The sequence below is a fragment of the Tamandua tetradactyla genome, chromosome 15 (genome assembly GCF_023851605.1).
Source record: "Tamandua tetradactyla isolate mTamTet1 chromosome 15, mTamTet1.pri, whole genome shotgun sequence".
Taxonomy (NCBI): domain Eukaryota; kingdom Metazoa; phylum Chordata; class Mammalia; order Pilosa; family Myrmecophagidae; genus Tamandua; species Tamandua tetradactyla.
The window spans coordinates 48,043,189-48,066,038 of record NC_135341.1 but is presented as its reverse complement, the minus strand read 5'-3'; the positions used below and the strand labels follow the sequence as shown (position 1 = coordinate 48,066,038).

Below are 22,850 nucleotides of genomic sequence, written 5' to 3'. Positions count from 1 at the left end.
CAGCCCTCATTCCAGCCACGGGCTGTGTCCATGGAGTAGGAGCCTGCGGGGCCAAGATGCTGCTGGGGGCTGCCACCCAGATTCCCAGGCTGGTCAGGGCTGACCCTCCAGAGCCCTTGGAGAGATGAAAGTTTTGGAAATTGCTGAAACAACTTTTACAAAAAGGACCCCATGGACCAGTGAGGGAAGCAGGACAGCTGACTGTACCAGAGTACTCCACCCCTGAGAAATATAAAGCCTGGCTGTTCCTGGCCAAGCTCCTCTAATGGCCACTGGATATGTAAGGAATGACTGTCAAGCATGTCCAGAGGCAGAAGACAGATGCCTGAAGGGTGACAGGATCAGCAAAAAAGAGGAGATGGAACATAGAGACAAACATGAAAATAGGATAGATAGAAGTCCAAACACGTACATGGGGCTGCATGTTCCAGGCACTCTCCTCAGAGCCTTGTATATGAACTCAGCAAGTTTAGGTGAGTAGTGTTATCAAGGTTATCTGCACAGTATTCAAGAGACGCAGGCACAGAGAGGGTAAGTAGCTTGCCAAGTCACCTCTAGGTAGTAGGCTGGGACTTGAATCCTGTATTCTGGATCTGTGCTCTTAGCCAGTAAACCACCTTCCATATACAGGTGAAATAGGGGAGCCCAGCAGTGACTAACAAAGAGAGAATTAGAGCAAGAGAAGATCTGAATCGGTCTCCTCTTTTGGTTCCCCATCCAGAAAGTTCCCGCCTGCCCACCTCCCAGCACTTGTGTAAATCAGTATTATTCCTAAGGGGGGGGGGGGGTGACCTTCTTCCTCAGGTCCCCAAACTGGGGGCCCCCCCAGGGCAGGGTGCTTCCTGCTCCTCTGGCAGGCAGCCAGGCTGCCCAGGACAAGACAGACAGGTCTGGCTGGTGCAGATGGATGAGGTTCCGCAGCTTCCGGTGCTCAAGTCCCCAGGGGCCACAGCTGCTGAGCCCAGTTCTGGGCCTTATTGCCACATTCCACTGCCCAGCCCCCACCAGGGGTGGGTGACTTCACCCCCAAGACCAGACCCTTGCTCAGTGTGAGTGAACGTGAAGGAGGGAGGCCCCTCTCATCCCAAGGAGCAGCATCTTAGGAGACTGCCCTGTGGCTGCTTCCCAGTACCACTCATGGAGCCACTGGAAAGGAAGGGGTTAATCCCCAAAAGGGCCAGCTTTCTTCCTCCCTCCCTCTTCTGCTCCATCTGCCTGGCCAGCCTCTCAGCTGGCCTCCTGCCTCCAAGTTGACTAGCCTGGAAGGAGGCCCAATGTGTGGCACCTACTCCCCTCCCCACCCACACACATACACCCTCCCCATACAGCTCAGGGTATGTCCACACTGCCCTGCAGGGCCTGTCCCCCCCACACCCACACCCAAAAACTCCAGAGGGTGCACCCCTGTCAACCATCCCACAAATGCAGACCACGCTTTTAAAAACAGAGCCTCTTTACTGGCTGGTACCTGTAAGCTCAGATACAAAGTGTTCCCACAAGCACGCAGGCTGACAAGGCCTCCTGGGCAAGGGAACCAGGGGAGAGGTGATGGGACAGGCCCAGAGCCTGGGCTTCTTGGCACAGACACAGAAAAAAATGAATAAATTACAGTTCTAACACTCAGGGACAACATAGAAATTATGATGCAAAACTCAACATTGGCAAAGGAGCCAACCCTCATCCTTGACCAACTGGCTTGAGTGAATGGGCAAGTGGACGAGGCTGGAGTGTGGTGCCCAGAAAGACCTGAGATAGGAGGGGCATGCTTCATGCCCCAAGGCAAACCCCTTGTCCTTACTGGGCCTTCTGCTTTTCCCTCTTACACCAATGCTGGATTAAAGGACGTGGCCTTTGGTGGGGAAGGAATGGGGCAGAGGACAGGAAGCAGAGGAGGCTAGGCAGAGCAGAGGGTGTTTTGGTCATGGTTGATCAGCCTAGCCTTTCCCCCTGCTCAAACTCTGTCCCTGGCCAGGCAGCTGACAGGGTAGACACTAAGGCTTGAATCCGCACCTGGTCTACGCCAAAGAGCTACATGGCCAAAAGGACTCACAAAGGTCTGTGCCCTACCCCAACCCCAGACGGACCACCAGCCAGAAAGCAGAGGCCAAGGCCTCCTGAGTCTCTAAATAAATTACAGAAATAAATTACAGTCTTCACAGTCCAGAGGATTTAGCCACCCGTGGGTCTAGGGCTCAGGGCACTGGAAGAAGCCATACGACGTGGCTGATTCCAGCCCTTTCTTGCTGTCTTTGGGCTGAGATACACGTTACAAATCCCTGAAAGGGGTCTGCAAAGCTCCAGAAGAACCAAATTTTCTCCTCTTCCTGGCACGCACTGTGGAGGTTGGAAGAACACTGTGTGGGTGTGGGGAGCAGGGCTGCTGGAAAGGGAAACCCCCAGCCCCAGCTCTCTCACCAGCAGAGAAAATTAAAAAAATAAAAATAAATAAATCCAGAGTGCTGCACATGACATAGTACATGAGCCAGTCAAGGGAGATCATTACATACAGACCCCAGGAAGCCCCAAAATTACAAAAAAAGCAGCAACAGGGCTCTTGGGACCAGGAAAAGGCATCTTAGGCCTTACACAGGCACAGGTTCCATCAGAGACGCTGGGGTGGTGTCCTCAAACAGCTGGCTGTCAATAAAGGGAGCCAGGGCTTCAGCAGCTGGCTCGAAGCCCATGAGGGATTCCAGGAAGCAAGGGCTGCTGTCCCCAGATGGAGAGAAACTTGGTAAGGGGAGGTGGGGTGTCTCAAGGTTGTCCAGGTAGTCAGATGTCTTCCGGGAAGTGTAGAGGGGCCCCAGGCTATAGTCTGGCAGGGCCTGGAGCAGCTCAAACGAGTCACAGGAAGACAAGCTCAGGTCCACTGAGCTGCTCTGGCCAGCATCCACACTGGGTGGCACAAGGGTACCAGGGAGACTACTTTCTCTCAGTCCTTCCAGGCCACCGTTCAGGAAGCAGCTGGCATCTAGGTTGGCATTTTCATCCAGGACGCCTGACATGAGGTTAGAGCCAGAATAGCTGTGGGTCCAGCTGGTCAGGCCACCAGGGTCACCAGTACCAAAGATGTCAGCTGGATGGAAGCAGCTGAGATTGTCCAGACTCCCCATGCCACCTTCCTCCTCCTCCTCCTCTCCACCAAGGTCAGAGTCACTGAAACTCAGGATCTGTGCCAGGCTGTCATCATCTACCCCAGGCTGAAAGCCAGGGCCAGGCATGGCTGGGTGGGCAGGATCATCAGGGACCTCGCTAGTGCCCGATGCTGAACAGGATGCCATGGAGGAATCAGTCATGTCACTGCTACAACTGTTGTCTCCCAGCTCGCTGGCTACGGGGGACTTGGCCAATGGGAAAGTGGGGGCCAGGGCTCGCTCACCAGGGCTGGGTGGGCTGCCCTGGGCAGGGACCTCCAGCTCCACAAGGCTCTCAGCCCCCTGCTCGAGCTGCAGACGGGTGAGGGTGTGGATGAAATGAGTCTGAACACGAGCCTGATTAAATTCCACACGGCCTTTGGGGTTCTCACAGCCCTCCCTGCAGCAGCCACAGGGGAATGCTGAGTGATCCATCTGCAGAAAAAGTGGAGGCATGAGTGAGGATTCCATGGAGTCCAGAGAAGCCCTCAAGCTCAGGCTCTCCATCCCACCCCATCCCAGCCTGGCCCAGTACTGTACCTGGCACTTGATGCCTGCCAGACTGCAGCTGCAGGTCTCTGGGTCGCAGACCTTGTCACAGTGACAGCCACAATCCTCACGAGACTGGCGCAACGCCTTTAGCTCCCACTTCTCCTCACGATCCACCCTTCGTACTCCTGCAGCTCGCAGCAGAGCCCGCCGCTTCCGAGCCGGGTAGGGCTGTAGGAAGGTCCCTTCCTCCAATCGGCCACCTGCCACAGCCATGGCCAAGTCCTCCTCCACAGAGGCGTCATCAATGGCATCCACTGTGAGCGGCCGGTCTGCCTCCACCTCAGGTACCCCGGCTGCCGAGAGCTGTGTCCACAGGAGAGAGGAGAGATGTGAGAGACCCAAATGCAGAAATGAGGACTTAGCCCCCACAGCCATCAGTTAGTCAGACATTCCCCCAAGTGCTTACTCTGGGCTGGCACCGTGGATACAGTAGTGAACAGGAAAGCCAAGAACACTGACCTCAGGGCACTTGCAAACAGACCTCCTGTCCACTCCATTCCCCACTTCATGGACAAACCCCCATCCCTCAACACAGATACAGACTCCTGGTGTCACATCAGCTTAGACACCATGCCCCAATCCCCTGCAGCAAACAAATAGAAGCCCTGACTTGCCTCCTGTCTGCAGATAATCCAAGCAACAGATCCCAATCAAGCCCATCGCCGGCCCTCAACCCTGCTGCCAGCTCTCCCTGATGCCTGTTCCCCACAAGGCTGAGACTCTGGGAGCTGCCCGAGGCATGGGCCATGGAGGAGGATCTCCCTACCTTCCATCTCAGCGCCTCCAGCTTCTCCTCCTTCAAGCGCAGGCGGAGCTTCTCTCTCCGTGCCCGGGCTTGCTCCTGTGTGAATTCGGCCAAGGAGAAGCGGTGGCAGGAACTGTGGCGAGGGGCCATGCCCAGAGTGCAGCCACCACGACTGGGCACACTGGTGAAGCCCTGGCACCGAGGGAAGTAGAAGACAGTAACTCCATTGAAGGCAATGTGGCCTGAGCGCTTCCGGGGAGCTCGCTTCAAGATGGACAGGGCTGGGAGGTAAGTAGAAGGGCAAAGGATTAGTCTGGTGAGGCACAGCACAACTTCCCGGAAGATCACCCCAAACCTCTCTCTGCCCCTCCCCCAACCTCACAGGAGGGGAAAAAAAAGGAACCATGTTTAGGAACTGGCCTGGCTAGGACAAAAGCTGGCAAAACTGAATATCACACTCAGGTCAACACTGGCTTTTTGTTATTTACCAGTCCAATGAGAGTATCTGTAAGACTGAGCATCTTTTCCATTTTTTATTAGCTTCTTTATTAAAACAGTTTTCTATAGTTTTTTGGTAATTGATTTGTGGGGGCTTTTTATATGTGCGACTAGAGACATTAACCACTGGTCTGGTGTATCTGTACAAATACTTTAGTCTTTTATTTTATAATGGCATTTTATAAAATAATGTCTAAGGTTTATGCATTTGAAAATATACTGATCTTATCCTTTAAAGCTTCTAGATTTTATAGCCGGCTTAGAAAAGTCTTGCCTTTATAAGTTATTGATTATATATTGATTGGTAGACTATGTATTGATATATTTGATACAAAATTGGTATATTATTGATTTTTTACTAGGTTGAACCATAAATTGCCATAAAAAACAGTGAAAGATCAACAATTCCAACAATGGTTCAACTTAGCATATTAGTTTTGTATCCAGTGACCTGAGTGAATTCCCCTATAAAAGTTTTTCTGTATATATTCTTGAATTCACCAGGAAGGCAAACACCTGTAAAAAATGGTGATTTCACCTGCCCCAATCTTGTTCTCTTTGGTAACTGAGCTAGCTAGTAGTTTCCCAGTAATGTTAACTAACAGTTACATGTAGTGACAGAGAGCCTCCGCCTCTTGTTCCTGACTAACTTAGTGAGAATGCGTCCAACATTTCCTCATTAATCATAATGCCAGCTTTTGGGTTGAGATATACATTTTTTTAAAAAAATAAGTGAAGGTAGAATTCACTTATTTCTATCTTACCCAGGGTTTTATCTAGAAGGGATATTACATTTTATCAGATATTCTTTCAGCATCTACAGTGGCTCTCTTTTTGTCCTCTTCTGACATTGTTAAAATCACAACTCTTTTTGTGGATGAAGTACAGATATACATACAGTACACAGCATATCTGAGTTATTTAAAATTTCATGGGGGTAGTTCAGGAAGAAAAACTGTTTAAAAAGGTTCAGGGAGGGAGCTGTGATGATGAAACAAAAACAAAAAAGGTTGAGAAACACAGTTCTAGGGCCATCATTATCAGTTTGGAGTCAGAACTACTCAAGCTTGAAAAATAATTGGGGGAAAAACTCTGTTTTCACTCTGTTCAGACAAAGCCAAACAGCATTTTGACAGGACAGGGACCAGCCTGACAGGCCCCAGGCAGGGAAGTGTCAGGGGTGGAACTCCAGCAGTTCACTTTGTGGGAGCGTAGGGTGCATTCTGGAGAAATGAAACTGGAACAGAAGGGAGGAGCCACAGCAGGCTGGACCTGAAAACTGCTCCAACAGTTTCATCCTGCCTGCCATTACTTCTAAGCAGGGGAGGCCCAAGGTCAAGCTGGGCCCTGGTGCCTCTGGACAGTGGGCATTCTCGAGTGACTGGGTGGTGGAGAAGGCGGAGAGGTGAGCTGGACTGCTAAGGCCCCAGGGACACCAATCCAGAGGGAGAAGTGGCTTTGTCAGGCCCTCCCAATTCCATCCCTGGGGAGGGGTGTGGTGGGGTCCGCAGGTAGCAGGTCAGGGGAGAGAGGACTCACGGGTGAAATCTCGGGGGCCAAAGAAGTCAGAGGCAGGCAGGGGCGTCTGATCCCAGGGGTGCTCCTCATCCGAGTCCCAGGCAGGGGAGGCTGAAGAGCTCGGGGAGCAGGAGCGAGAATGGCAGCCAGAAGAGGAAGAGAATGAGGAGGAGTCCTCGTCCAGCTGGTCGAATTTCCTCTTCAGCAGCCCGGTCATGGTGGCGTACAGGGCACTCTAGGGTCTGGGAACAGAGAGCCTGGAAGAGGAACGAGAAAGCTCTAAATGGCAGGCCAGCAGCAGGCATTGACTGAAGGCAGAAGGAGGGCCCATTCCCCCAGGTTCCCCTCCAAGGTTTCCCAGACCCTCCCCTGGGCCCTCCGGCACCCACCTGCAGTGGTCACTGTGCAGGGGGCATGGCCTCCAGAAGGCTCCTTTGCACAAGACACAGCATCTCCCTCCCTCCATACCAGTGTGCAAAGCCATGTTCCAGTATTTTCAGAACACTGCTACCTCTGCCCAAAAGCCTTCCTGGGAAAACGCCAGGCACCTTCCCCACTACCTCCTACAACTCACCTATGGATCATGCACACAGGCAGCCCTCCAGGGCAGCAGGCAGACAGACAGGCAGATGGACTGACAGACCTCAGCCTGGCCTTGCTCGTTCCCCGACAGGAATCCTGGGGGCTGACTCACTGGCTGGGTGATTCACACCCGCTCGCATCTGTGTGCCTTTGTGTGTGTGAGGCTGTCAGGGCCTATGATCTCTGGCCTCGTACAGCCTCTCTGCCTCCTTCCCCCTCCCCAGCACACCCACAGACACACCACCTCGCATACACAGGCGGCCGTGGGCTCTCACTCCCCAGTTCAGGCGGGCCAGGGCACTCTGGGAAACAGGCTGGCTGTGATGACCACAGGGCTGGGGCCCAATTCCCAGAGTCAGGACTTTCCTGAGCTCCTCCCCTGCCCTCTGGGATGGAGCTTCTCAGACTTTCCCTCAGAAATCCCCACCCCAGCAGGGTAGAAGTCCCCTGCTGCTAGGTCTGATTATATGATCCTGAGCTGTTCAAGCTTTAGGGCTCTTCAGAGTCTCCTGTTTGATCTAAAAATTCACATACATTTTACCTTCAATTCTAATATCTAATCCTATTTGTTTGAATTAACTTGCCTATTAAAATTATTTCTACCCCATAAAAAAAAGCTTCCCGTGAAACTGACAACCTGAGATGACCCTCCGTCCATCTCCAGTCTAGAGCTTTATGGTTTGGGGCTCCCCACAACACACCACTGTATCACCCCTTTGAGGGTCTCAGACCTCAGTGGAAATACAACCAGTTTAGGGAGACTCTCACAGCCTGGTGGGCCTCATTCAAGTGGAGGGAACTTGGGGCTTCATCCCCTAAAGGCAGCAGCAAATGATAACCCCTTCTACCACCTGGGGGTGGGCCGAGACTAAGACCCAAGATGTCCCCAAAGGATTCAATACTAAAGGCAACCTTGTCTCTGCTGTGTGATCCTGCCACACACAGGGCTGGCAGAGCCCCTGGGTGGCCACCAGGAGGAAGGGGAAACGAAGCAAACAGAAGCCTCAGTGCTGGGGAACCCCTCCCCGCGACTGCCATCACAGGAAATGACAAAGAACAGGAAAAACCAACCAGAAGGGTGTCCTGGCCTTTTTCCTACTCAGGTGTCCCTTTTAAACACTTCTTTCCCAAGCTCCCCATGAAGTTTCCAGGCTGTATCCTCCGGGGTGTGCTGTCAGCCGACCGACTGGGTAATATTCGTCCAGTGACAGCCTCTCCCAGGCCAGTAAGAGAGTAGCAAGAGAGCCTTCCCCCTTGCCAATCCCCCGCCCCATGCCTCGGGAGGCAGGACACACAGGTGCTTCCGGGGGCTTCTAGTTTCTTCTAGTTTCTAGGTCTTGGCACACTTCCCTCCCCCCAGGGTCAAACCACAAACAAAAACAACCCAGCTCCCACCTGACCTGCAGGCTCTCCCAGGAGATGTGGGAACTCATGACCCAGAGGGGTTACACACACACACACACAGACCACAGAGACATGTCTAGACACATGTAAACACACCAATGGACAAACATCGTCCACGCATCCCCCCTCTGGCTTCAGTCCTGCCGAGACCCTGTCCTTTCCCAAGCTCCAGATGCTTCCACAGGGCGCTGAATGCTCCCTCCTCACACGCCCTGGTCTGAGGCCCCAGAACTAAATGACCACTCCATATCCTCCACCTGGCTGTCCCTTAGACGCATAAATTCCACAGGCCCCAAATCAAACCCATTGCCGCTACTCCTCACCCCCCCTGCCATCTGTTCCTCTTCCTGTGTTCCCTATCTTAGTAACAGCACTGCCACCCACCCGGTTACTCAAGCCAGAAACCTACAGTCGTCCTCAACTCCTTCTCCTTCTTCCTCCATCCGCATCCAATCAACCAACCAGTCCCTGAAGAACACATCAGTTCATTTAATCCGCAAAAGGCCAGGCACATACTGCGTCTATATCCTGAAGGCCACTCAGAGTGGTTTTCAGAACCTTGTCTCCAGAACCAGACTGCCTGGGTTTGAACCCTGGCTCTTCTTCTGATCAGCTGGGTGACCCTGGGCCAATTACTTAACCTCTCTGTTTCTTTGTTTTTTTTCTGTAAAACCTCATGGGGTCAGGAGGTTTACATGGGTCAATACATTTTGCGTTCTTAAAACAGAGGTAAATGCTCAGTGAATGAGTGTTATTCTCAATTGTGGAAAAATACTGTCCCCGCTGCTACCCATGAGCTCCTGAATACACACAACATGGATGAATTCCACAGATAACACATTGAGTGAAAGAAGCCAGATGCAAGAATACATATGAATGAAACTGAAGACAAGGCAAAACCAATCGGTGATGACACATGTCAGAATAACGGTTTACCCAGGGGAAGGAAGGGACATACATTGGGGAGAGTCATGACGGAAACTTCTCCGGGGCTGGAAATATTCTATATGGGTCTGGTGGTTGCATGGGTGCACAAAACAATCTAGATGTACATTTAAAATGAGTATATTTTATGTATGTCCTCTTCAACTTAAAATGTTTATTACCCACATCACATCTCTTTCCCCACTGTTACTACCCATGCCCTCTGCTGCTGCTCCTGCCCTCTCTCTCTAGCCATTCTTCACCCAGCAGCCAGAGTGGTCTTATTAAACCACAGCCTGCCATTCTCATGCTTACATCCACTCCATAGCTCCCCAATGCCCTCAGGATCAAGTCCAGAATTCTGAGAAAGGCTGAAGCCATCCCAGCTCCGGCCTTCTCCTTGGTCTCATCATGAAAGGCCCTCCCCAATCCCTCTCACTCTATACTACAGCTGTACTTTCAGTTCCCCTAAGTCATGTCCCTGCTCACCTCCTGGCCTTTGCACCAACAGTAACCACAGTCTCATCCCCTAACAAAAAACCTCCTCTCATCCTTCAGAAGTCATCTCCAAAAGGGCCTCCCCAGTGACAAGATCCTTATCGGGGCTCCCAGAGGATTCCCTTGGATTCCCCCAACAAAGCCCTTTATCACACTGTCCTGCAACTGCCTCATTACTGTCTTCATGCCAGGCTGCCAGCATCTCAGTTTGGCCAGCATCGTGCCCAGTGCCTAGAACAGAGAAGAAACTTGACAAACCTCAGAGGAAGGCAGGCAGGCCCCACATCTCATGTATCAACGGAGAGACAATCTGGGGTCTCTGGGGGGGGGGGGGTGACCAGTAGGCGTGACCTGTTCCTGCCACATCAATTCAAGGGGAGGTGCCTCATACCCATGCCCCAGCCTGTAGCAGAGGGCTTATCAAGAATGGTGCTTGGAAGGGGCTGGCTCTGAGGGCAGGAGAGGCAAGCTCAGGCTGCAAGGCAGGTGCCAATGTGCACATCTCAGAAGGCTTCCTGTCCCAAGAGTAAACAAATGGAGAGAGATGTTAAGGAAGCAGGGGTCAAGCCAGATGCCATGGCTGTGCCTCAAGGATGTTCACACAATGGAACTTAAGGTGAGGAGGTTATAACCTCAAAGGCTGCAGACAGGGAAGTGACTGCCATGCTGCAAAATCTAGCGATGAACCCCTTGTAGGATCTGTAGAACTCCAACGAAATGAGAAATTACCTAATTATCTCCTCCCTCTGGATACTCCCTGGGGGAGGAGGGATCCTGGAAGAGCCCTTGGATTTGTTTTTTTCTGCCTCATCTGGGAATCCAGAGGCAGAGAGAGGCAGGGGATGAGACAAAAAAGACTGAGCCAGAGACAAGGAGAGGCCAAGTGAGAAAAAGGAATGAAAGATAGTGAAAAGAGTCCAAGAAAAGTGTCAGACAGTGAGTCAGAGGGTGGGGGAGGGGCCCTCAGCAGCTACCCAGGAATCAAGATCCTGACCATGGCACTGTTCCCAGGGTGAGCACGGCCCCCTCCTGGGGTCCTGGAGGAAGGAAAAGCAATTCCCAGGAGCTGGCTCAGACACAAATACCACACACACACCAAACACACACAAACGCACCGAGGGGCCCCTGAGTCAGGCCTTGAATCAAAGAGAACCAGGCATCTTTGGAACCAACTTGTCCTTCCACCACAAATTGGACAAGGGGGGCAACTCCACCACCCTAATCACCACGACTACCTACACAATCAGGCCACCACACTATATGAATCTAGGGAAGGCCACCTCACACCAGGGCACCCAGGGCTCAGATCCCCATGGCTAGCTATTTGGCAGGGTGGCCATCTCCAAGCCTCTGAAAAGCCACACCAACGCCTCTGACCCCCACACCAACATCAGTGGTCCAGGTGATAGCCCAGTTCCCAGCCTGGGCTGGAGATGGGGAGGGGGTGCCTTCAGCTGCAGCCAAGCCCCTCCAGGAATCTGGAGAATGTGTTCTTTAATCTCCTAGTCCCAGGCCTCTACCCTGGAGCAGTCCTTTACACACCTGGAGTCACATGACTCCAGGCCCCAGGAACTTCTTCCTGGAAGAAGAGGGCACGTCAAATCACCACTGGCCCCCACCGATTTTAGCTGGAAATAAAACAGCCTGGGCAGCCCAGAGAGGGCAGCCAGGAAGCCTTGACACACCCCTCCCCCACCCATCCCTCAGAAAATGATCCCAGGGGAGAGGGCAATTTCTCAGCCTTGGCCTCCAGGGCCTTGGCACTGGGGAGTTGCCAAATGTTTGCTGGTTATGGGAGGCACCTGGTCCCACAGAAGGAGCTGTACCTGACAATAGCTGCTTCTAACATGTAGCAGAGGTCTCTTCTGCACTTTCATTCATTCAGTCATTCATCAATATCTACTGAGCTCCCATGATGTGCCAAGCACTGTGCAGGCACTTGGGCATACAAGGAGCAAGACATATACAAATGCTGCCTGCTTGAAGCTCTGAGTTTAGTGGGAAGGGTTACAATCAGAGTTACAAGTGGTGTTAAGGGCTAGGATGTGGGGGAGGGGCACAGCTGGGGCCCAAAGGAAGTCTCTCTCAGGGTGGGATGTAGGGAAAGATCCAGAGAGGAGACCCAGCAGGTGTGAAGGACTTGAGGAGGGAGGGCCAGAGTCCCGAAAGAAGGGGGTTGGGCCTGAAGGGGGCTGGGGGAGCCAGAGCAGAGAGTACAGGTTTCAGCCTGGGGGCATGGGAAGCCACCAAGGTTAAGTAGGGAGTGACAATACCAGATTTGCATTTTTAAAAGATGGCTCAGCTCTGGGGCCTGGAGGGGGTGTGACCGGTTAGACGTGCAGCCAGGTCCAGGTGAGTGATGACAGGACTGGGGCAAAGGAGAAAGGGAAGTGGGTTTCCTGACCACTGCAAATGGAGACTGTGGAGGGCAGGGATGTCAAGAATTTGGGGCTGAGGGGAAGGGGATGAGTCTGGTTCCAGGGGGCTGTGAGACATCCGAGTGGAGGTGTGGGCTAGACAGCGGGCGCTGGGGAGAGACCTTCTGTGTCAGGACTGTGGGATATAGCTCTGTGTGACTGTGCTGTCAGTAGTGACTAAGTGTGTGACTGTTGCTGTGGTGTGGGCATCTCCACAGCGGCGTGTGCCGGTGAAAAAGCCCCGGGGAGGAGAAACTGAGGACCGGGAGGAAGTACGTGCCGGGGAGGCGAGAAGTGCGTGGGAGCGAGACTACGTGTGCCCGCGGGTGGCCAGTGTTGCTGTGCCTGTGACTCACAGCGGTGGCCTCTGCGTGTGACGGTGACTGACAAACAGGTGAGCGTACGACACAATCCCCCCTCCCTCCTTCCCTCCCTCCCGGGGTCCGTGACTCACGCAGCCTCACTCCCAGCTCATCCCTCTACTCCCTCTCTGGCCCTCCCCTCCTCGCCGGGGGCGGCCGGGCACGCGCCGCAGCCCCGGCACCCGCCCCCTGGGGGAGCCCGAGAAGGAAGGCGACAAATGTCACCTGCTCCGGCCACGCGAGGAACTTCTGAAAAGTTCTCTGGCAACTGGGTCAAAAGGAAACTCACCCGCGGACACGCGCACCCGTCACCCCGCCACCGACGCGCATCCCTGTCTCGGCGGCCACCCGCACCAAACTCGGGGCGCCGTGACTTCCCGGGGTATGACGGCGGGGCGTGGGAAGGGAGCGGAAAACCTGAGACTCTCGCCTCCCGGGCTACAAGCCCGGTGCTCCTGCGGTTACGCGGTGTCCGGGACCCCACGGCGCTGCCCGTGGGGGTGGGGCGCGACCCGGCATCCCCAACCCTGTGCCGGCTCAGGGTGGCGGGGAGCAAATGGTGGGGAGCCGGAGAAACAGTGCTACCCGCGCGGGACACCCCCTCCCCAAAGTTCCGCCCAGGCGGGCTTGGGCCCCTCCGCACTCACCTGAGAACCCGGCGCTCGCCAAGGACACCGACGCGACCCGCGTCCGGGCCACGAACGCCCTCTGCGGCGCGACAGTGGGTGCGCTCCGCCGGGCAGCCGTCGGTCCAGGCGCCCCTCGCTCTGGACGTCCGGCAGCGGCGGCGGCGGCGGCGGGAGACTGGCTGCGCCCGGCCCCGCCCGCCGCTCCGCCCTCCTCGTCAGTGGAAAACTCCGGGGCTCACTGCGCTGACGCACGCCGGGCCTCCAGCCAGGCCGCCCCGCAGCCCCGCCCCGGAGGCGCTGCCTCCTCCCCCCGTCCAGAGCTTGGCGCAGCAGCCGCGGGGCCTCCCGGTGGACTCTGACCCGGCGACGGCGCCTCTAAGGTTCCCCGCCCCCAGACCCCACCCCGCCCACACCCCCTCCGCCTCCGTAGAGTCGCGGACTATCCAAGCCGGCCAAGCCGGGAGTAAAGATCCCCGTTGCACCCATTTACAGATGGGTAGACTGAGGCCTAGAGCAGCGCTGAGCGTCCGTAAGCCCACAGGATGAGACTGAGGCAGAGCCGAGGACGTCTGCAGTGCCCTACCCCTACCCCGCCCAAGGCAGTTTACTTTAATCCAATCTAAATTGTCCCTCCTGCGTTCACAGTATACGCGCACCCCCTGCTCCGTATGAAAATTAAACTATGATTAAACCATGACTAGTGATGAATGTGGGGTAAGTGCTGGGGATGGGCGGCGGTCATCCAACGGCCTGACCTTCACCTCTGCCCTTGGGCTAGAGACCCTACCCCGGCAGAAGACCCAGAACCTGGGGCCCACGGACCCAATCCCACCTTTAAAGTTTTTAAAAAACGTTGGTTCGTTCTGGACCAGACCCTGGACTTAAAACGGCCCTCATCTGCTCCTGGCAAGGCTTTTCCTGACCCGGTTTCTCTGCTCCGGGAGAATGTGTGCATGCCGGGGCAATGAGTCCTGGCCCAGGCCCACCCTCGGCCACTTTTCCCACCCCACCCCCCAAATTTGACGCTGCCCGTCATGCAGCCCTTGAGCTTTTCCACTCTCACACCTTTGCTGCGTCCATCCTTCTGTCCTGAAATGCCTTTCTGCCCCATTCTACTTACCAGAATCCCGTTGTCTTCAAGAGCTCCTCTTGCACTACCTCCTCCAGGGAGCCTTCGTGGGCTCCTGACCCTCCCCCTCCCAGTCCTTGCTCCCGCTGCATTCTGGGTTCTTCTCTGACTGTCCTAGATGAATCTTGCAAGTGACTAGCCCAGCCCTCCGAATTCCATTCTACCCTCCTGGAGGTAGGGGGTGAGTTACCTCCTGTCCTGCCTGGATGGCATCTGGGCCACAGGTGTGGTATAGGGGGCGAGGCGGGCATCTGCAGCCCTTTATCTTTCCATGGAAGAATAGCAGGAAAGCAGACTGGAGGAAGATGCAACCCTCCTGTCTTTCCTGGATGCCTTGGGTCTGTGGAAGGTGTCTGGGCAACTTCCAGTGGCTTCTCAGTGCCCCAATGGTGAAGTCTCCACTCCATGAGGCCTGTGGACTTACTCTGCAGCCTCATCTCTCTTTTCATACAGGCGTGCATGCTCTACTCCCTTCCCTGTCCCTCCATTTTAATGTATCTTTTTGTGGGTACATGTGCTTCTTGTAACACTGATACTGCTGCACATATTTCTAATTTACATGGGATGTACTCTGTTCTATATCATTTTGTTTCTTACAACCTCACTTCTGCACTCTGACCTCCCCCCGCCCCCACCCTTGATGACTACTCCAGTCCTGTTTGCCAGCAGTTAGCTCTTGGGATGTATTCTGCTCCTTCTGCTTCAAACTTCCAGAGATGCTGATTTCCAGCCTGCACCTGCCTTGTGCCAAATTAGTTGTGCATTTTATGTGTGTGTGTTTCATTTGGGGTTGTCTTTTCCTCCCATCAGACTGAGCGGTGGCGACTTGATCAGTGCTCTATCCCCAGTAGTCAGTAAGAACTTGCTGGATAAATTAAGTGTATTTAGTAAATGTGTACAAGGAGCTGGGGGTTCAGGAAGAGGCCAGGGCTGAAGGTCAAGATAGGGGAAGGTCATCAGCACTTGGCCAGTACATTGAAGCCATGGGTGTGGCTAAGACTGCTCAGGAGGGAGTTAAAGGCTACAGAGAGCTCCTTGTTTAAGTTGTTAGAGGTGACTCAGCCCTCAGGGCAGTTACGGTCATTACCCCCCTTCCCTCCCCACTCCCCACCTCCTCCCCCACCCACCCCCAGACACTCAGCGGTGTTCTCCTCGTGGTTGCAGACTTTGCCTGTCCTGGGGAATCCTTCCTACCACTCCTTCCTGCCTCCAATCCCCAGGCCAGGTCCCCAGCAGGAGGGGGGGTCTCTGTGACACCTAAAGTGTAGTTCTAGTTTGAATTTTGTCCCTGACACTCTCACTTCCGTTTCCCAATCTGTAAAATGGGGGTGTTGAACCAGACAACCTCACCATCGTTGTCATTCCTTAATTCTGTTTCTGGAAGAGGCTTCCTGCTAATTAAGGATGTGAGCAGGGTTGAGCATGAGTGTTAAGGAGGGTCTCTCAGGCTGCCCAGGTTTCCACCCTGCCGGGCTGTTTATGGGAGAAACCAGGACGGAGCTGGCCAGGGCTAGAGTGGGGGGCTCAAAGCAAGAGCCCAATGGGTGGTGAGATTTTGGGGGCAGGAAGAGAAAGAAAGAATAAAGGAAAAGATGGACCAAAAAAAGGATCAATTAAGTGATCTGTTTTCTCTAGAAAAGCATCTCCCTGTCCTGGGATGGGCTCAACAGATGTTCCCCAGATGTTGTGGTGATGGGAAACATCTCCCTCTGGGATCCCAAGTAAGTTCTTCCTGTTCATAGGGAAATGAATGGTTGTTCCAAGGCAAGGAGGGTGGGTCTGGAGCAGCATCCATCTGTGACTATGGCACATACATAGGCAGAAACACACCCACACGTCCTCTGGGAATTTCTGAACACTTGGAAAAGTCCTGTGAATTTATCAAACATTCAGCATCCATGGACCACCCATTTTAGGTAAATAAAAAATGATCACAAGTTTTAAATGAAAGATCTAAAAAATTTTAAGTTAATGATACATCCCTATTGGGAAGGTTAATATTGAAAGGACAGAACCAAACATGGCAAGTCTGAGAATTAACCAGATCTCTCATACATTATTGATGAGAGTGTAAATTGGTACAAAATGATTTGGCAGTACCTAGTAAGGCTAAACATAGGAAATCTCTATCATCTGTAATTCCAATTCTCAATGTATGTACAAGAGAAACAAGGGCTTATGTCCGCCAACAGATATTTAAAAGATGTTTATAGCCGCTTTATTTGTAATAGCCAAACCACAGTGTCTGCCCACCGTTAATATGCCCTTACTCCAAGCCTGTATGGATTCACTGAGGGGGGTGGGGAGGAGGGTCTGAGGCCCTGTCTCCTTAGGAGGGTCAACCGTTCCTCTCTGGACAACCCCCACCCCAGTCACCTCCTCCTTTCCCTAATGCTTGGGAGAATCCTGCTCCTCTCCACCGGTTTTTATCTCCCACTCCCCAAAGAAACTCACCTCTCCCCACTTCCATCCCTCTCCCCACCCCAATCCCCTTAATGGCTAAGGCAAAGGTTCTCAAGGTATGTGTACAACCTCCCCCACCTCCATCAGCTTTAGTGTCACCTGAGAACTTGTTAGAAATGCATGTTCTTGGGTCTACCTCAGACTCAGGGAATCGGAAGCTGATGCTGGGGCATAGCAAGCTGTTTTAACAAGCCCTCCCATTGATTCTGATGCCCATCACAGTTTGAAACCCACTGAAAAGCAAAAACCAGGAAAGCACTGGTTTGCACTGGAAAGCAAAAACCAGGAAAGGGGCGGGGAGTGGGGGTGTGGGGTTGTCTTGAAAGCACATTTCTTGAACATTCTTCTTTATCTAAATTGGAAGACTTCTGAATGTGGATCTGTGGATTAAAATGCCTGGCGGTTAAGTTCTGGGTCAAAGGAATTTCACAGATATTGCCAAATTGCCCTCCCCAAAGTTGCACCAATTTCACTCCCAACCAACACTGTCTGAGGGTGCCTGTTTCCCAATATCCCCCCGGCCCTGGGTATTGCCAGATTTATTGATCTCTTCCAATCTGATAGAAACTGAAGGTATTTTACTGTTTTAATTGGCATTTCTCTGTGAATGAAGTTAAAACTTTTATAAGCCATTTGTATTTCTCTGTAAACTGCTGGTTTATATTCTCGTTTCATATTGGGTTTGTTTTAGCCCTATCATGTGTGTTGTCCTTATTCCCAATTTGCCTTTTAACTTAATTTATGCTATGTTTTGCCATTAAGTTTTTAATTTTTATATAGTTGCAGTTCTTGAATATCTACTTTAGGATCCTGGGTTTTATATAATGTGTCCTCTAACATAATATCATAAATAAATTCACCTATTCTTTAGAATTTTATCATTTTATTTTATTTTTCACCATTTAAAAAGTTGATTTTACTGTATGATAATTTTTTTATCATTTTTATTTTTAATATATAAGTCCTTTGTCCATCTGGACTTTATTTTGATTGAAGGAGTGGAATAGGATTCACATTAATTTTTTCCCTCCAGAATAGTTAGCTAATTTTCCTACCACCTTTGCCTACTGATCGAAAATGTCATATTAAATATAAATCAAAGGGTGCTTGGGTGGGTCAGTGGTAGAATGCTCGCCTTTCATGTGGGAGACCGGATTCAATTCCTGGACTATGTACCCCCCAAAAAAATATATGTATGTGTGTGTGTGTGTGTGTGTATGTGTGTATATTGATATATATATAATTGATATATATATCAAATTCTCATATGAATTGGGGTCTGTTTCAGGTTTCCTATTCTGGTTCACTGAGTTGTCTTTTTCATGCTTGGGAAGCAAATTGTTTTACTTATTATAATTTCATAATATATTTTACATCTGATAAGTTTAGTGCCATCTTACTGCTTTTCTTTTTCAGGGCTTTCCTAGCTCTTAATATTTACTTTTCTATTTGAATTTTGTATTATTTTTGGACAAGTGCTCCACCTTCCAAACAAACAAAAAATCATATTGACATTTTAATTGAAATCACATTGAATTAATAGATGAGTTGAGAAAGCACTGACGTCTTTTTAATATTGAGTCTTTCTATCCAAAAGTACAGTATAGAATATTCATCTCTCTGCATATTGTTAATATTATCTTTGTAAAACCCCTATATCTTTTTTATTTTAATTAACTTTTATTGATGTATATTCACATACTATGTTAATTATCCAAAGTGTACAATCAGTGGTTCCCAGTATCATTATATAGCTGTGTGCATTCATCATCACAATTGACTTCTTTTTCTTTTTTGTAAAAAATAACATATATGCAAAAAAGCAATAAATTTCAAAGCACACCACAATTATTTCCTATATCGTTTTTAAATATGTTTCTAAATATTTTATCTTTTTGGTTGCTATTGGTACTAGAATTTCTTTCTATTATATTTTCTGACAAATTATGTATTCTTAACATAAAGGAAGGCTGTTGTAGTTTGTAAACTGCTGGAATGCAATACCAGAAATGAATGGCTTTTAAAAGGGAATTTATTAAGGTGCAGGTTTACAGTTCTAAGGTTGTGAAAATGTCCAAATTAAGGCACCAACAAGAGGTTACTTTCACTCAGGAAAGGTCCATGAAGCTCAGGGTTTCTCTCTCAGCTGTAAGGGCACATGGTGAGATCTGCTAGCCTTCCAGATCTTCAGTGGCTTCCCCAGGGGTCTGTCTATTCAGGTGGCTCTCATTGCTCCAAAGCTTTTTCCAAAATGATTCCCTCTTAAAGGGTTCTAATAAACATCCCACCTTGAATGGGCGGAGACATGGAAACAGTAAAAAAGATACCACCCAGCAATATTGAATGAGGATTTAAGGACATGGCTTTTCTGGGGTACACAGTAGTTTCAAATCAGCACAAGGACTATTGATTTTTTTTTCCGTATCAACTGGAAACTGTAATCATTCTGAATTATCTAATGTCTCTCTAATAGCTGCTTATTTTTCAGTCATATCATCTGCACATAATTTTGTTTCTGCTTTCCAATACTTACATCTTTCGATTATTTTTCTTGTCCAGTTGCATTGGTTTGAACTGCCAGTTGAATGATAAATTCATTCAGTGATATTGAATGACAAATGATATTGATGATGGTGGCTACTTTTACCTTGTTCTTAACTCTGATGGGAACTATTTCCTTTTTTACTCTTAAGCATGATACTGGCTTTTCTTTTTTTGGGGTGGTGGTGGTGGTGCATGGTCCAAGAATTGAACCCGGGTCTTCCACATGAAAGGCTGACATTCTAACCACTGAACTACCCGTGCACCCCTTGGCTTTTCTTTTCCTTCTTTTTTTTTTTTTTGTTTTAAGCTGGAATGGATGTGAGATTTTTGTCAAAATGTCTCTTGGGCAGCTTTTGAGATGTTATATAGTTCTCCTTTGATCTAATAATACGATGAATTGTGTTAGACATTTTCTAACGTTATTGAACCTGCATTATGAGGAGGAACTCATTTTTTTCTATTCTTAACTCTTATCTTATTCTTGATTTTAAAGATAAGCTGTTTGATGCATAGAGAGTTCTGAAAACTAGATTCTAATTGTGGATGGTTTTCTCTCTCTTAACTCCCTTTTGTCTCATTTAACATTTTTATTTTGCACTTAACTTTGGCTGAAAGTAACACTGCAGCCTCAGCTCTGTATTTCCTGATAAATCTTGGTTTATATTTTATCTTTAAACTTTCTTAGTTGTTTTGGTAAAAATGCATCTTTACAATATTGTACAGCATACAACAGGACATTGTTTTATGATCCAACAGGAGAATCTTTTTTCTATTAAAAAAATGGGCTTATTTCATTTACATTTCTTGATATAACTGATATATTAACCTTTTTCTGTCACCCTATGCTGTGTTTTCTATTTTGATGCTTCCTCCATTTTCTGTGTTTTACTATGTGTATTTTTTTCATTTTCTTTGATATGTGTGTGTGCACATGTGCTTGTGTTTTTGTCTGATTCAAAGGTTTATAGTCTGTTTTTAATTTTTCTTGTGATTGCCTTTATATTGATTTATTTCTTTGCTAAGAGAAGAGAACCTTCAAATGTAGGGGAAAAGTCAGATTTTTGAAGCTGAGCCTTGGCACTGCAGTTCAGTGTCCAACATCTTGATGTCTTATCCTCAGCATGAAAAATGTCAAAGGTTTGGGTAATCAAGATACTGGATGTGCCCCTAAGAAGCTGCTAAAGTTTGGCACCTGCATCGAAGAACTGTCAGTACCACAGAGGAATGTGCTAGCTCATCTCTTATTTCAGAACCTTATGTAAATATCTTTGCCTCAACAGCCATCATGAATTTTCAACAGGGTCTTTTACTTGCTGTCCATTCCTTTGTACAGTAGTCTGCAAAGAAATAGGCAGAGGCCATGAATTGAAGACATTCACTCTTCTAGCTATTTGTTTCTACACATATCGAGATCAGGAGCCAGATTGTTGCCTGACAGCTGGTCTTTGTGAATACAGTGGTGTATGGTTAGTGTTCAGATGCAAGTTTTTTGTGTGTGCATTTTTATAAATCTGCGAACTGATGCTGGTTGATCAATCAGCATCAAAATAGGAAAACTTTAGGAAGATTTTTTTACATAAGGACTTTGTACAAATGTGTGGATATAGGGGGCCCCCAAAGCATGGCGCAGTAACACTAGGTGAGCAGGAGCAGAGCTTTTACCAACAATAGGCCTCAAGGAGAAAGAGTGTGAGAGATCCAACCCTGTGTGACTCACTGGCAGGAACCAGGGGGCTAAGTGCCCTGAGCTCACACTCTCTACTCCTTTCATCTCCTGCTGGGCCTCCCCATGGCTTAACCCAGCTGGAAGACAGAGGAAGCTCATTCCTCTAATCTTGCATAGGAATTCAGTGATATACAGAACAAAAAGTCATCAAGCACATTTCCCTCCTATGTTTTCTGAAAATTTGTGGAGAGCTGACTCCACATATCAGTGCTGCACCAATTAGGAATGTTTTCAGCTACCAGTAATAGAAAACCCATCTTACAATGGCTTTAAACTTCAAAGTGTTTACTTCTATACTATGATAGGAAATCAGGATATAAGCAGCCACTGACATTCATTCAGTGGCTCAATATTGTCAGTGCTGGTGTCTCTAGAATTCTCTCAACCAATACCTTGTGCTGGTGGCTTCGTATTGGCGAGATGGCTGCCCAGCACTAGGATCCTGACTATGGTCAAGTTAGGAAGGGGGAGGGAGAGCACCAGCATGCATACCCATTTTATTAAGAAAACAAAAATTTTCATAAAGTATCTTCAGCAGACTTCACTTATATTTCATTGGCCAGAGTGGGGTCTCATGGTCTCCTACAGCTGTGAGGGCAGCTGGGAGAGTGGAAACTAAAATAAATTTACATTACTTGTAACTAATTGCCTGTCTGGGCACATGGATCAGAATCAGGGACCTGTTAGCAAGAAAGAAAGGATGGAATGAATTTTGGATGGACAGCTAACAAGGCTTGCCACAAGTGGTTTATTCAACAATAAGGCCAATTGTCCGCTGGCACTCACTCATGACAGCAATTGCTCTTTCACACTGTGTCATTGATTTTACATGACTTCCAATAGTGTTGTTTGATGAAGTAAAAGTGTTTTGTCAGTGTGCTCCGTTTTTTCTGTAAGCATGATATTCCTCAGTAACCTCTGACTTAATTTACAAGCCATAGTGTGAATTGTGTTGGTTTTCACAATAAGTAGCACAACTTTAAGGATGCTTCTCTGGTTTTGACCTTTCCTCTGTCTTTAGTGACAAAGTTCATCAGTTTCCTACTGGAAGTTATTATTTTATCCATATTCTAGAAAAGCTTGACTGGTTTTCCAAATGCTTTTCAGGGCTTGCTATGAAAATGATGCAAAAGCCTCAGTGGGCTTTGTGCCACTATTTGCAACGTTTCGTAATAGACGCTGCTTGTGGGACTAGTAGAAATGCACTACCAGACTAACAAAATCCCATTTTTAGATGTTTGCTCCTACACCTGTCTTTCTGATTCACACTTTTTCCCTGCTTGTGTAAATTCATTTCATTCTATGTACTCATCTGCTCTCGTTTATATGATCACATTATACATTGCAGTGTTCTTATTACTATTTTCAATCCTACTTTTATACTTTAATGAACCACTGATCCTTTTTATGATTTGGGGCCATAAAGCCATATATAGTGACAATAAAATGAAAATATAACTATATAAAAAATAACAGTGAAACTGGTATGAAAATATTTGACCAAATTGAATTGCAGTGAATAGCGTTCTCTTTACTAAGTGTGAGTTGAGTTGAACTGGCACCCTACCAGACCATGGTAATTATTATAAGGTAATGGGATTTCTATGGAAATTATAATTGATTTCATATTATGAAATACACGTGAACAAAATTGCTGGTCTGTGCAGCTGACCCTGACCATACCCACTCATATTCCCTTGGCATCCTCACTTCTCACATGTGCTC

The 22,850-nt window shown here is 49.2% G+C and overlaps 1 protein-coding gene across 3 annotated transcripts; it reads right to left on the bottom strand.

Moving 5' to 3' along the window:
• Positions 1-257: 257 nt before the first annotated feature.
• Positions 258-13,413, bottom strand: CSRNP1 (cysteine and serine rich nuclear protein 1). Of its 3 annotated transcripts, none has more exons than XM_077129764.1 (5): positions 13,282-13,413; positions 6,469-6,704; positions 4,453-4,712; positions 3,675-3,989; positions 258-3,569 (listed from the first exon to the last, which is right to left on the bottom strand). In XM_077129764.1, exons 2-5 carry the CDS (start codon positions 6,662-6,664, stop codon positions 2,583-2,585), a joined length of 1,758 nt encoding a protein of 585 aa, XP_076985879.1. In that variant the 5' UTR covers positions 6,665-6,704; positions 13,282-13,413; the 3' UTR covers positions 258-2,582. The 3 variants fall into 3 exon arrangements, with proteins under 3 accessions (XP_076985879.1, XP_076985881.1, XP_076985880.1); XM_077129766.1 differs by lacking the exon at positions 13,282-13,413 and adding an exon at positions 7,022-13,251; XM_077129765.1 differs by lacking the exon at positions 13,282-13,413 and having other exon boundaries at positions 6,469-13,251.
• Between the last annotated feature and the right edge of the window lie 9,437 nt (positions 13,414-22,850).